This window comes from Carcharhinus amblyrhynchos, chromosome 24 (assembly GCF_965287045.1).
Source record: "Carcharhinus amblyrhynchos chromosome 24, sCarAmb.v2.hapA, whole genome shotgun sequence".
Taxonomy (NCBI): domain Eukaryota; kingdom Metazoa; phylum Chordata; class Chondrichthyes; order Carcharhiniformes; family Carcharhinidae; genus Carcharhinus; species Carcharhinus amblyrhynchos.
This window is the reverse complement of record NC_137347.1, coordinates 39745951-39761544: the sequence shown is the minus strand read 5'-3', so window position 1 is coordinate 39761544 and position 15594 is coordinate 39745951. Positions and strand designations below refer to the sequence as shown.

Here is a 15594-nt window from a genome sequence, read left to right as displayed (position 1 = left end):
CCTGTTGCAGTCCTATATATATATATATTCCTGGTACGGTTATAGTATACATATTGAATCACCTGTTTTTATAAATCGCAGTATTATTTGCATCACTGTCCGTTGCGTGTACAGTAGTTCCAACTCTTGGATGTGAAGTGAGATTTCTTAGCAAAATCTTTGGAAAAACAGAACCCAAAGAATACAATGTTCCACTGATAAGGCGTCAAGTGTTATTTTTTTCCTTTAATCACTGCGAATTCTTCACATCAACAAAAGAATAAAACACCAAAAGAGAGGGGAAAGTAAAATTCAATTGCATAACGATAAAAACCGCATCATTTCTTTTCAGTCCTGCTTCTCTGGGTTAAGAGACGAGGAGTCACCTTGAGATTGTTTAAAAATCCTCCCCAGGCATAACCACATCGAGTACTCTTCTGTGTAACCTTTTATGCTGGCGTTCCTCATTCAGAATGTGAGCTAGCCTAGCCCCAAGTCCGTGGCTGACAGGGAATATGCACAAACAGCTGTGGGGATTTTTTTTTTGTGTGTGGGTGGAAGTCCTCTCGTCGTAGCCCCAAAGTCTTCCGGAGATCAGCCGAGGAGAGGCCGGCCAGGTAAACAGCAGTGTCGAGCTGTAACCGAGATCACAGTACACTATTACAGCCAGAACACTTACTACACGGGCTGCCAGCTATGTCTAAAACCAGAACACATCCTTGGCTTTGTCGTGGTCCTGAAGACCTGATAAGAAAGAAAGACGGGGGAGAGGGGGGAAAAGACAGAATGAAAGCAACCAGATAAAGGAATGAGCCTCATCCCAATGGAAGCAAACAGCCCGGGTGCCAATTTGTAATAATCAAATTAATTTGTACTCTTTTCCCAATTGCAGAAAAAGGGCCTAATTCCACAACTGTGAATCACAGAGCTTTACAGCACAAAAAGAGGCCCTTCAGCCCATCATGTCTGCACCAGACATCAAGCACCTATCTCTTCTAATCCCATTTTCCAGCACTTCGATCCATAGCTTTGTATTCTATGGTGTTTCAAGTGCTCATCAAAATGCTTCATACTGTCTCACAGTACTAGGGAGCCGAGTTTGATTCCTGGCTTGGATCACTATTTGTGCAGAGTGTGCATGTTCTCCCTGCGTTGGCTTCGTCTGGGTGCTCTGTTTCCACTCACAGTCCAAAAGACGTGCTGGTTAGATGCATTGGCCCTGCTAAATTCTTCCTCAGTGTACCCAACAGGCGCTGGAGTGTGGGGACTAGGGGATTTTCACAGTAACTTCATTGTAGTGTTAATGTCAGCCTACTTGTGACACTAATAACTAAACTTTAAACTTAAATGTTGTGAGGGTTCCCACCTCTACCACCCTTTCAAAGAACAAAGAACAGCACAGGAGCAGGCCTTTTGGCCCACTATCTAGGCTAATCGCTTATAGCCCTCTATACCCCGCCTGTTCATATGTCTATGCTGATAAGTGTTAAATGTCGCTAATGTAACTGCCTCAACCACCTCACTTGGCAATGCATTCCAGACCACCCAGCCTCCTCTGCACAAAAGAACTTCCCCTGCACATCTCTACTAAACATTTCCCTCCTTACCTTGAACTTGTGCCCCCTTGTAATTGTCATTTCTGCCCTGGGCAACTGTTCACCCTAACTATGCCCCTTATAATTTCAGGTCGCCCCTCAGCCTCCATCTTTCTAGGGAGAACAATGTCAGTTTATTCAATCTTTTCTTGTAGCTAAAACCCTCCATAACAGGCAACATCCTAGTAAACTGAGTTCCAGCTTCCCACCACCCTCTGGTTGAGAAGGTTTTTTTCCTCCAATCCTCTTTAAATCCCCTGGTTATCGACCCCTCTAAGGAGAAAAGTTCCTTCCTACCTACCCAAACCTCTGATGACCCTCATAATTTTGCACACTTGGATCAGATCTCTCTCCCACCCCCGCCCTATGGGGAACAATGCCAGCCTAACCAACATCTCTCTATAGCTGAAATGCAGAGGGATCCGTCACTTACAAACAAGCCTTTTGTCAAATGGAAACAATTCACGCACCATTATTAAGATATGTCCCGAATAAAAAAGTCTCAATTACTGGATGTCATCAGGTTATAAAGTTAATGAGCGAATGAAGAGCAGGGGAATTAATGGCTAAAAAAAGGTCCAATTTTTAAATTGAAAGCGACCTTTAACCGAAACCTGAGGAGTGTTTAGTGCTGTAATGGTGAATGGTCTTCATGATAAAGATGAGCAAACATTAGGAAGTTGAGACGGAAGCAGGCAGGGAAAGGTGGATGTGAGTTTTTACATTGCTAGTACAATTTTCAGAATCAAGTCTCTCCACCAACGGCACCGAAAAAAAAAGTGGATTCAGTGCTTTTAATTCTGTCGAATACAAGTATTATTGAGCAGAAACGTTGTCCAAATATTGTGGGCTGTTGACTGGTTCCTCCACCTTTTATTTCCAATCCGACTTCCCCCCCACTCTTGCGGAATGGGCTTTCCTCCCGGGTTAAAATCGCAAACAAAGTCTTACCTGCTTCCACGTTTAGGTTTAGAGTCTGTGCCACTTCAGCGGTCGGGAAGACCCCTGTCCAGGGGGAGGTTCCTTCCTGCCCGGGGATGGCCGGCTGCAGGCGGCCGGAGCGGAGGGCCGGCAGGAGTAAGGAGCTGTAGCGGGGGTCCAGGTTGGGGTTGACCGGGTAGAGTTCGTGTATGGTCCGGGGGTGGTGATGGTACGCCGAGCTCTGCGGGCTGAGGGGGGCAGCCAGCGGGTAGTGCCAGTGTTCGGGCGGCTGGGCCAGGTGCGGGTGCAGTGCCGCCGGGTAGGGCTCCGTGGAGCCCAGGTGGAGCTCGGAGGGTGGGGAATTGATGCTGCCACCCGCTCCTGAGGCAGAGCCTGAGGCTGGCCCCGGGGGTGCTGGTGCCTGGTAATTACAGTCCCAGAAAGATGCCGGGAAATTGCGTTGAGTCAGAGAGGAACCCTCTGGAAAAGAGAAAATAACCCAGGAGTTACTGACTGACACAACTTTACATTATAGTTTCACACAAAAACATTCACTTAAACCCAAACTGATAAAATACAACTTCATACATTATAATTTTATATAATAATATCCATTTAACTCCAAACTGATAATGAATTAACTTTATACATTATAGTTTTATATAATATCCATTAAAACCGACTTTAATATTGAGGCGAGACTGATAGCTTTATATTTTATAGTTTTACATCCATTAAAATCCAAAATGAGAAAAATGTATACGTTATAGTTTTATATAATAACATTCATTAAAACCCAAACTGAGAAATTTTAACTTCGTAGTTTTTTTTTAATATCCATTAAGATCGGCTGTAATATTGAGGCAAAACTGATTAAATATAATTTTATACATTATAGCTTCACAGAATGGTATTCATTAATATCTAAACTGGTCAAATTTAATTTTATACATTATAGTTTTACATAATTACATCCATTCAAATCGCCCTTAATACTGACACGAAACTGATAAAATTAATTTGACAAAAGAATTACCCTCCTTCCTTTAAGGATCCGTTCCAAAAAAAAAGTGTGGAATTGTTCACGCGTAGTAATCAAGTTCTTGGACACATTCCAACCTTCCTCTGATTGCACCAATATTGGAATAGGATTTAATTGTTAACATTGTAAATATTGATACAACCCCTGGACCCCACCCCCCGCCCCACTAACCCTGTCCTATATAAGGTGTCAGTTATCTACAGAAAGACACGGCACCGAGAGGGGAAATAAATCAGTCTTTATTCTTGCACAGTAGCAGGAATAACAAGCTTGTGAGTCAACAGAGAGCAAATAGAATATCGGATCCTCCAGACACTGTTCCAGGCGTTAAACAAATCCCTGACCCCAGACAGGCAGCAATGCGATGAGCTAATGACCCGTCGGGATATCTTTGTGAATCTTTCAGGGTCTGTGGGCGCAGGTTTGAAGCTCTAAATCAGGGATCCTTTAACTAGGTTTGGATAAATTTAACTGTTTTGTGGATAATTTAACTAGATTATCGTTATTTTCACAGGGTTAAGATTAGTCTGACTAGTTTGTGGATAATTTAACTAGGTTATCGTTATTTTCACAGGGTTAAGATTAATCTGACTAGTTTGTGGCTAATTTAATTAGGTTATCGTTATTTTAACAGGGTTAAGATTAGTCTGACTAGTTTGTGGATAATTTAACAAGGTTATCGTTATTTTAACAAGGTTAGGATTAGTTTGACTGGTTTGTGGATAATTTAACGAGGTTATCGCTATTTTAACAGGTTTAGGGTTAGTTTGACTGGTTTGTGGATAGTTTAACTTGGTTAACGTTATTTTAACAGGGTTAAGATTAGTTTGACTAGTTTGTGGATAATTTAACTAGGTTATCGTTATTTTAACAGGATTAAGATTGGTTTGGCTGGTTTGTGGATATTCAACTGGGTTGTTGTTATTTTAACAAGGTTAGGGTTAATTTGAATTGATTAAGGATATATTAACCTGTTTGAGATAGTCTAACTGGATTAGAGAGAATTTGACTGCATGAAAAGTAAAGTTATTTATTAGTCGCAAGCAGGCTTACATTAACACTGCAATTAATTTACTGTGAAAATCCCCTAGTCGCCACACACTAGTGCCTGTTCAGGTGCACTGAGGGAGAATTTTTATCATGGCCAATTCACCTAACCTGCAAATCTTTGGACTATGGGAGGAAACCGGAGCACCCGGACAGAACACACGCAGACACGGGGAGAACGTGCAAACTCCACACAAACCCAAGCTGGGAATTGAGCCCAGGTCCCTGGTGCTGTGAGGCAGCAGTGCTAACCACTGTGCCACTGTGCCACTCCAAGTTAAGGAGGATTTGTATAGAAACGTTGAAAATACAAGAAGGAGGAGATCATTCGAGCCTGCTCCATTATGATCATCCAATTCAATATCCTGATCCTCCCCTCCCCCCATATTTTTTCACCTCCTTCACCCCAAGTGTTAGATCTAATCTCTTCTTGAAAACATTCAATGTTTTGATCTCAGCTACTTTCTGTGCTGGTGAATTCCATAGGCTGAACACTCCCTGGATGAAGAAATTTCTTCTCTGTCTCAGTCCTAAACTATTTATCCTGCATCCTTAGACTGTGACCCCTTGTTCCAGACACCCCAACATTAAGATCATCTGCCTTGCATCTACCTTCTCTCGTCCTGTTGGACATTTAGAGGTTTGTATGAGGTTTGCCCCCTCATTCTGCTGAACTCCAGTGAATACAATCCTAAACTAGTCAAACTGTCCTCTGCAATTGCTCTAGAGCAAGAACATCCTTCTTCAGATAAGGAAACTAGGCCAGAATTCTCCCAAAACAATTGTAAGTGTTGAATTTGTGTGAAAATTGGAATAATTCATTTTTCAGTGGGAGTTTAGAGAAGACTCTCTCACACTCTGCGCACTACAGAAGTCACTAGTATGAATATCATTAAAGATCAGGGGACGGGGTCTATCCCCATCTAAGAGGCCGGCAGCATAGTGCTGAGCAGATCACTGCACATACACTGATCGTCAGCGCTGAGATCAGCACATGTGCAGTGGCCCCACACTGCTGGCATTCTGATTGCTGGCTAGCTCAATCACTTGGGCCTGTGACACCCGCATTGCCAGCTCTCTGAGCCCCTTCATGGCACGGTCACTGGCCCCCTGACCATTCCCGGGCTAGCCCTGAACACTCCCTCCCTGCCTGATCTCCAGCCCCGCTCTCCAATTTCCCACCCCCTCAGTCCCGACTACCCCCACCGCAATCCCAACCTCCTCTCACGGTTCCAAATCCCTCCGCAGTCCCGACTGCCCCTCCACAAGCTGAGCCCCAGCCTGATCACTGGCCTCCCTCCTTCCCTAACCGCTTGTCTCTGCAGAGTGGCAGCGGAACCCCCCCCCGCACCCCCTCCCACTCCCACCGATCACACCACCAGGCTCTGTACCCATAGACCCCCTGCCTTTGGCACTGCCTCATGTCAAATGGGCAGTACCAAGGTGCCTCTTAGGCATCGCCACTTTGCCCATTGCGCAATGCTGGGGGCACAGGCTGGTACTGTCAAGGTGCCAATGCCCAGGGGGCACTCCCCTGCTGCCCAACCCTTTGGAGGCCCCAATTGTCCCCATTTCACACCAGTGGGGTTAGACTGCTAGTTCCCTGAAAGTGGGCACTACAGTATTTCCTGCGGGAGTGAACCACACAGGCAGGGGGCTAGCGGGCCCAGAGACTTCAGTCCTGGGCCCACTAACCACAGTCAAATGATATTAAAATGAGCATTTAAATAGTCTTCATGCCTCCCCACTGATTTCTGGTACAGAGCATACGCCACCGGAAATCTGGCACTGGGAAATGCTAGCAGGATGCAAATGCATGCATGAACCCATGAATTGGCTGACGCGAGAACTTCCTGGCCCACTGCACTCAAAGCATTCTCTTCAGAGCTCACCCTCCCACTCAACTTTGTGTCATCTGCAAATGTAGAGATATTTCATTTAGTTCCTTCATCTAAATCATTAATGTATATAGTGAATAGCTGGGTCCCAATACTGAACCCTGCGATACTCCACTAGTCACTGCCTGCCATTTAGAAATAGACCCTTCTTTTTCCCCTACTCTTTGTTTCCTGTCTGCCAACGAGTTTTCTATCCATCTCAACACACTACACCCAATTCCATGTGCTTTAATTTTACACCCTAATTTCTGAAGTGGGACTTTGTCAAAAGCCTTTGGAAAGTTCAATAAACAACATCCATCACCTCCCCTTCATCAACCCTATGAGTTATACCCTCAAAGAATTCCAGTAGATTTGTCAAGCATGATTTCCCTTTTGTAAATCCATGCTGCCACTCTTTCCCATGTGTTTTGCTATAAAACCTTTGATAATGGATTCTGGAATTTTTCCCCCTACTGATGTCAGGCTTGGTGGTCTATAATTCCCTGTTTTCTCTCTACCTCCGTTTATGAATAGTGGGATTACATTAATTTCCTCCAATCTGTAGGAACTGTTCCGTAGTCTATAGAAACTTGGAAGATAACCACCAATGTATCCATTATCTCTCGGGCCACTTCCTTAAGTGCTCTGAGATATAAATTATCAGGCCCTGGGGATTTATTTGTCATCAATCTCATCAGTTACCCAAACACCATTTCTCTACTAATTCCGATCTCCTTCATTTCCTCCCTTTCACTAAACTCTGCGTCCCCCAACATTTCTGGTATCTTATTTGTGTTCTCCTTTGTGAAGATGAAATCAAAGCATGTATTTGTCAGCCATTTAGATGAAGATTTGATTAGGTTAGGGAGAGTCAGACTGGATTAGGGAGGAATTAACTGGGTTTGGGAGAAATTGGATTGGGGGGGATTTGACTGGTTTAGTGATGATAATTTGACCAGGTTATGGATGATTTGACTAGGTTAGGGAGAATTTATCTGGGTTAGGGAGGATGTGACTTGGTTAGGGAATATGTGACTAGGTTATGGATGATTTGATTAGGTTAGGGAGGATTTAACTGGGTTAGGGAGAAATTGATAGGGTTGGGCAGAAGGGATTTGGCTGGTTTAGTGATGGTAATTTGACTAGGTTGTGGATGATTTGACTAGGTTAGGGAGGATGTGACTAGGTTAGGGGGATCAGATGGATTAGGGATGAAGATTTGTCTGTTGCTATTACTCTTTCTCACCATGTAAAGATGAGGAATTAGTTCCTGAGTGCACATCGGCGCAAAACACAAGCCATCAGATCCAGCATCACCCGAAATGGACCAACCACCGCCACCCCATCACCCCCTCACCACCCCCACCTCCCCCCCCCCCCCCCCCGCCCCCACAGGACACCACCTCACACCAATCTGTGTAATATCAATCCAGACTCTGTCTACACTAATGCCAATGTATCTAGCTTAAAAAAAATACAGCAAACCCTCCTGTTTGCATTTTGACATTGATACCTTGGGAGCGTGGGGTCAAATCGCGGGGCAGCGGTGAAAGAGCGCAAAGGGAAGGCCATTCGGGCCATCGGATACATGCGGATTCTTTGAAGAAAATGTTTTGACAGTTCTTTCAGCGGGGAGCCCTGTTTAGCGGATGGGGTTATATTATTTTGCGAGGAGAGATTGGATAGGAAGATCTCTGATCCGCGAATTAAATGCCGCGAGTGTAATGAGTGTAGTAATAACAATACTGGGAAAGCGCTGTGCTCTCTCTGGGATCTCCTGCTATATTGGGTGGGCACTATAGGAATTCAAAATGTAGAAACGAAGCATTCATCAGTATAACGTTTAAAATAGGTTCAAGTGCACGAGGGTCCTATTATTAGTCAGTATTCAGAAGCCAATGCAAGGTCAAATGAGGGTCTATGAACATAAAATCTTTTTTGGAAACTCGCGTTATATTTAGAGGCGTTTAGCTTAAAAATGGCTAATTCGGGATGCTGTGTGGAAGCTGCTAACATTAACTCACCGTCTGTTTACCATAAAATAACACGAGAGGCCACCAAATAATGAACAGGAGGGGGAAGAGTTTGGAGTGCGTTCGGTTAATCAGTCAATCTCCGGAGCCCTTCATTCTGAAACTTGAGCTTGTTAGTGTCTTGCGTTATATTTCGCTGATTTAGATTCGGTCAGGAGGGGAGGAATATCCCGGAGCAGGGGATATTCCAGTATTTTATTCCTGCTGAGGACGGTGAGCGTGAATTTCGTGAGATATTTCCAGGAGGATCCACGGGAATCTCAGAAACATTAACATTGTGGAATATCTGTGCGGATTTGTGTTTTTCCGTAATTGGGAAATTTGGAATCCGGCGCTTTGGGGAGTTATTTCTGCCCATCCGGTATAAACATCGGTGACTGTCTTCACTCAGATCATAGAAACCATACAGTACACCCTCTCCAATATTTTCCAATGAATGCCATTGGTTTACTGCAGATTGTGTGAGGGATTTTGATTTTTGAATGCCGCATCTCAGCAAAATAAAAGTCATTAAGGTGTCAGGCTTTAGTTCCTGCTTTTAGTTCAAGCAACGTCAATAACGATTAGTAAACAATTATCTGCTGTTTGCGAAAGAGTCCTTGCGAGACATTGGCACAGTAACCCCACTTTAAAGATGTTTCATTGTGAAGCAGGTTCCAATGTTGTGAAAGATGCTATTTAGATGCTAGCACTCATTTAGCCCGGTTTCCTTGTTTAGTCTGATTCCCACTGGCAGAGGAATGGGCAGTTTTACATTAAATTTATTCGTCGCAATTACATTAACACTGCAATGAAGTTTTCTGTGAAAAATCCCTTAATTGCCACGCACCGGCGTCTATTTGGGTCAATGAACCAAGCAGCACACCTTTCAGAATGTGGGAGGAAACCTGAGCACCCGGGAACCCACACAGACACGGGGAGAATGTGCAAACTCCACACAGACAGTGACCCAAGCTGGAAATCGAACCCAGTTCCCTGGCGCTGTGAAGCAGCAGTGCTGACCACTGTGCAACAGTGCCTCCCATTCCCCAGAAGGCACTGAAATCAACAAGTTTTTTTAATTCAATCGTTATGGCTCAGCCTGCATTTATTTTCCCTCCCTAAATAGCCTTCAGAAGATGGTGGTGAGCTGCCTTCTTGAACCACTACTGTCCACCTGCTGTGGATTGATACAACTGAGTGGCTTTCTAGGCCATTTCAGAGGCTAGTTGAGAATCAACCACTTTGCTGTGGCTCTGGAGTCACAAGTTGGCCAGACCAGGTCAGGATGGCAGATTTCCTTCTCTAAATGTGATTAGTGAACCAGATACGTTTTTCCCACAATCAACCAATGGTTTCATGGTCATACTCTTAATTCTAGATGATTTATTGAATTCAAATTCCACCATCTGTTGTGGCGGGATTCAAACCCGAATCCCCAGAACATTAGTGAAGTTTCTGGATTAATAGTCTGGCAATAATACCACGAGGATATCGCATCCCTGCGAACGTTACCAGAAAGAACCGTTTAAACTTATTTAATCATCACTCATTTAATTTAAAAACCCAAAAGAACTGCCATTAGGTCATTGTGTGGCTTTAAGACAGAGATAGATAAGTTGTTGATTATAAAGGGGATCGGAGTTATGGGGAAAAGGCAGGAGAAAAATGAGAAAAATATCAGCCATGATTGAGCTGAGCAGACTCAATGGGCCGAGTGGCCTAATTCTGCTCCTATGTCTTATGGTCTTATTCTTTTAGATATCGACTGGCAATCTGCAATTTTTCATTCATATTTAGAGTATTCGTTTTTCTTAAGGGGCTTATGGCTAATAAAACCTGCCTGCGCTTGAAGCACAGAGTCCTCACAAAAAACCTGACAAATAACTCACTGCTCAGATAGACTGTCTAAGCGATAAAAACAAAAGTAAGTAAAGTTTATTTATGGGTCACAAGTAAGGCTTACATTAACACTGCAATGAAGTTACTGTGAAATTCCCCTGGTACAATTCAATATAAAAAGAGCTTTGATGAGTACTTTGGAGAAACATTAGGCACGATGTCAAGGGAACTGGCCCCTGTTACATTTTACCTGATAATCCTGAGCTAGGCTTCCTGGGTTTGCAGTTCCTGCTTTCAGGCTTGTAGTTACTGAGCGCCCGGGTAAAATGTTCATCCACCACACTGCTGATATCCCCATTGAAATAGGTGAAGAGGACACACTTGGAGTTGATGTACTCTGCCTCGGGTCTCTCCTTCTCTCCCATGGCATCTTCCTTGCTGGAGGTTGAAGAGTGGGAGACGGCGCAGGGGAGAACTTCCATCGCGACTTCCTGCACTCGCGGGTAAGCAGGGAAAGTCTGCAAGAATGGAGATTGCAGAATGTTAGGGTGACCAGAACGAAATGGCGAGGTTTGGGCGCACATCACCCCACTGCTGTCAGAGCACAGAGCGGCCTCGAACTGCATCCCCAATGTTAGAATAAATGAGGAGTTTTTCAATTAGATTTCCAATACTCCAATCGCACAAACCTGACTCTCACTGCAAGGTGTTTATTAATGAACTGGAGAGGGATTTATGTGTGCGGATATATGGCTTCATATCTGGATGAACAGACTGGTGGGTTCCAGCCTCACGCAGGGTGTTTAGCTGCTATAAGGAAGGTTTCTCCTGAACACTTCTCCCCACAGGAGAACACCCCTCCTGATTTTACTCTGTCCCGAACTCCTTTCGATAATGGAAAGAATTCTGTGTCGAATTCGAGAAATTCTTTCCGATTAGAGAACCCAGTTTCCCTTTTAAACAGCGGCGTGTCGGATCTGACATAATCTGATTCCATGAATAAAGATCTTGGCTTTAGTACAACTTCTCCCCCACCCCACACCCAGCTGCCAATGCTCCCCCTCTTGACCCCTTCATCTCCTCACTCTCACACTCCCTCACCCCCACACCTCACACCCTCTCACTCACATCCCCTCACTCCCACACTCCCTCATCCCCACACTTCACACCTCTCACCTCACACCCCCACATCCCCTCACCCCTCAACCCACACCCCTCACTCCCACACTCTCTCACTCTCACACCCCTCAGTCCCACACCCCCTCACCCCTCAAACCACACCCCTCACTCTCACACTCTCTCACTCCCACACTTTCTCACTCCCACACCCCCTTACTCTCACACTCCCTCACTCCCACATCCTCTCACTCTCACACTCCCTCACTCCCACATCCTCTCACTCTCACACCCCCTCACTCCCACACCCCCTCATTCTCACACCCCTTCACTCCCACACCCCCTCACCCTACACCTCCTCATTCCCACACCTCACACCCCTCACCCCGCACCCTTCACTCTCTCACCGTTAGCTCCTCATTCCCTCACCCCCTCACTCCCACATTCCTTAAACCCCATCCCCTCACCCCTTCACCCCCACACTCCCACACACCACACCATGCTGGATCTCAGTCTTTTCCACAACCAGATATTGACTGGGAGACAAAGCTAGAGAGATCCCACAGAAACTGTCACAGTCAATATAACACCACCCCCTCCCTCCCCCGGGTTTCCCCCACTGGGGAAAGGAGCTCCTGTGGCCCACTGTCACTGTCACCGTCACATCGCTGCTTTGGTTTGGTTTAAATGTTAACTTCAGCACAAATCGAAATCAGAGGTTGCCCAGAGCGGTGAAGAATACTCACTCACCAAGATCAAAGCGGTGAATAAAACCGAGTCAAAGCAGCAAATTCAAGTGGGAAAAAAATAAAACAACAAGCGGGAATATTATTAAAACAAGTTTAATGTAAGGGACGTTTAGAAAGCGGAGCGGTTTAGTTAACTTTCCGTCAGTTTGTTTTTTAAGCAGTGCCAGGGTTTATTCACAGCTCCCGCTGCCAGTTGCGGATTTGCTGCTGAAGGGGGCTGAAACTGAAGCAATGGTTCCTCTGACCCGCAGAGGTAGCTCTCACTTCATGAGATCACCAAGTTTAGGCGAGTTTGTGAGGGCGATTTCTCACCCCCATTGGCAGCAGAGATTACAGATTGCAGACACCAAGAGCAGTAATAGCCCTCGCAGGCCCTGTAACCAATTATATCTGTAACAAAAGCAGAAAATGCTGGAATATCTCAGCAGCTCTGACAGCATCTGTGGGAGGGTACAGAACCAGTGTTTCGAGTCTGGATAACCCTTCGTCAGAGCCCCTCCAGAGCTCCTTCAATTACCTCCATCGCCCCTCCAGTGCTCCTCCAGTTACCCTCCATCGCCCCTCCAGTTACCCTCCATCGCCCCTCCAGTGCTCCTCCAGTGCTCCTCCAGTTACCCTCCATCGCCCCTCCAGTGCTTCTCCAATTACCCTCCATCGCCCCTCCAGTGCTTCTCCAATTACCCTCCATCGCCCCTCCAGTTACCCTCCATCGCCCCTCCAGTTACCCTCCATCGCCTCTCCAGAGCTCCTCCAATTACCCTCCATCGCCACTACCTCTCACACACACACAAACACAAACAAGTCTCAAACTGCAACGCTGCAATTGCTGCAAGCTCTAGTGGAAACATTTCTTACTATTTCAAGAAATATTGCGGTAAGCATTTTTTAAAAAAGAAAAATCAAGGGACCGACTCTGCGAGAAGTGACCCATTCCTCTGTCTTACCTGAGTAGCATACGCTGGGGCGGTTGTAAAGTAAGGATGATGCGCTCCATACGTGTGGTACATAACATCCAAACAGCTCATGGTGGGACACCCAATGCATGTACTGGACAGGCTCCAGATTCAGACAGGTGACAGCTCCATGGTCTCACAGTGTCTGAGTGACAGCAGCGAGGCCAAAACAACTGTGTGTGTGTGTGTGTGTGTGTGTGTGTCCCCACCCGCCCCCCCGGCCAGGAGCTGGAGTGTGGAAACAAGTTTTTACTCCCTGTGTCCAGTCATTCACTCCTCCCCAAAGTGAGTTTACCCACAGCCCCCAACCAATAGAAGTCAGCAGAAAACACACACACACACATATGCAAATCTTTAACTGTGTGAGAGGTTGGGGTGGGCTCTTAGCAAAAAGTTCCTCCAAAGTCAGGGAACAGACGCGAACCTTTATTGAAGTGGTCGTTTTTTAACTCTGTCCCGGCATCACAAGCCCAAACAAAACGCAACTCAGGAATCTTGTTTGTTCGGAGGAAGATTTCTACTGGGAGCTTTGGAGAATCATCGCCCCCTCCACCCACCCCCTCAACAAACAGTTGTGTTTTTTTTAAAGTACTTAAAAGTTTTTAAAAGTTTATTTATGAGTTACAAGTAAGGCTTACATTATCACTGCGATGGAGTTACTGTGAAATTCGCCCCGTGTCTCTGAGCAAACGAAACATTTTATATAAGCGACCGAGCGATTATTTCCTGAACCTGTTAGAGGTTGGATAAAATTTTCACAGTAGCTTCATTGCAGTGTTAATGTAAGCCTGTTTGTGACACTAATAAATAATAATAACATTGATTAAACAGATTAATTCCAGTGGGAAAAATCAATGCATTATTTTGCTCGCAGTTTTGTAAACTGCGGGATTTCCTCCAACCTCCCTACCACCATATCCCGCTCCCCCCACAAGTCTTCTCTCTTCCCACGTCAGTTTAATACACTCAGTACTCCCAAGTCTAGATGGTTTTCACAGTATTATTTTCCTGAAATTAAATAAAATGTTGATGCGGGCAAACTCCCGAGCTCCCACTCTTACTTCGTTTGAAAGGACATTTTTCTCCGCACCTTCTAAATTTTAGCATCAAGTGGTTAAAAAATGGTGTTGATTTACGTTCAGTTTATGCAGGCAGCTCATTCTGATACCCTCGGCCGCCGGGACTCCTAATCTGGTGACAGAGTCTCTGCTTCTCAGTTCCAGTTTAGCTTCAGAATCCCAGAAACGGTGGTTTGTGTGAATCGCTGCTTCACCTCAAAGCTATTGCTGTAATGCAACTGTTAAACAATTACAAATCTTCAGGTACCCCAACTTATTGTATGCGCTCCCACGCAATTGGAAATCTGTGGGTTCCAGCCCCATTCCAGCAGTTAAATCAAGGTTGACACTCTAATATAGTTCTGGTGGCGGGGTTGTACCGTCCAGCAGGATGAGATTAAACCAAAATCCTGCCAGTTCTCTCAAAACGATCCCTTGGCACTATTTGGAAGAGGAGTAGTAGAAAAGTACCCCCAACCCCACCTCCCCCCACTCCCCACACCTGTGTTCTGGCCTTAAGGTGCTGTGGCCTGGGGTGGCACAATGGTTAGCACTGTTGCCTCACAGTGCCAGAGACCTGGGTTTGATTCCTGGCGTGGGTCACTATCTGTATGGAGTCTACACATTCTCCTCATATCTGTATGGATTCCTCTGGGTATTCCAATTTCCTCCCACAATCCAAAGATGTGCAGGTTAGCTGGATTGGCCATGCTAAATTGACCCTTCTGGGCAGGGGTAAATGCATGGTGTTATGGGGATAAGGCTTGAGTGGGATTGTGGTTGGTGCAGATTCAATGGGCTAAATGGCCTCCTGTACTGTAGAATTCTATGATAATTTTATGAATTTATCATTCAGCCAACATCTATCTCTCTTGCAAACACACAAACAAGGTTATCTGGCTGTCATGACATTGCAGTTTGATTTTGTTTTATTTGTTATTGTCACTTGTATTTTAGTATATAGTGAAAATTATAGTTTCTTGCGTGCTATGCAGACACTCATTGAGAAGGAAAGGAGAGAGTGCAGAATGTGATGTTACAGTCATAGCTAGGGTGTAAATAAAGATCAATTTAATGTGAGGTAGGTCCATTCAAAAGTGTGATGGCAGCAGGGAAGAAACTGTTCTTGCGTCGGTTGGTACGTGATCTCAGACTTTTGTACCTTTTTCCCAATGGAAGAAGGTGAACAGAGTATGTCTGGGGTGCATGGGGTCTTGATTATGATGGCTGCTTTTCCAAGGCAGCAGGAAGTGTAGACAGTGTCAATGGGTGGGACGCTGGTTTGAGTGGTGGACTAGGCTATACTCACAGCCTTTTGTAGTTTCTTGCAGTCTTGGGCAGAGCAGGAGCCATACCAAGCTGTGATTCAACCAGACAAAATGCTATCTATGGTGCATCTG

The 15594-nt window shown here is 45.2% G+C and overlaps 1 protein-coding gene across 5 annotated transcripts in view; it reads right to left on the bottom strand.

Moving 5' to 3' along the window:
• Positions 1-205: 205 nt before the first annotated feature.
• The window catches only part of LOC145357954 (transcription cofactor vestigial-like protein 2), a 50191-nt gene continuing 34802 nt past the window's right edge, over positions 206-15594 (bottom strand). Inside the window, exons 1-4 of one of the 5 annotated variants that reach the window (XM_080211575.1) lie at positions 13128-13326; positions 10569-10836; positions 2526-2975; positions 206-723 (exon numbers count right to left, since the gene is read on the bottom strand). In XM_080211575.1, coding sequence (XP_080067701.1) covers positions 680-723; positions 2526-2975; positions 10569-10836; positions 13128-13208 — 843 coding nt within the window. In that variant the 5' untranslated portion in view covers positions 13209-13326 and the 3' untranslated portion in view covers positions 206-679. Of the gene's footprint in view, positions 724-2525; positions 2976-10568; positions 10837-11007; positions 11331-12184; positions 12367-13127; positions 13327-15594 lie in introns of those variants that run through there. The other 4 variants (XM_080211576.1, XM_080211579.1, XM_080211577.1 and 1 more) reach the window with 4 other exon arrangements.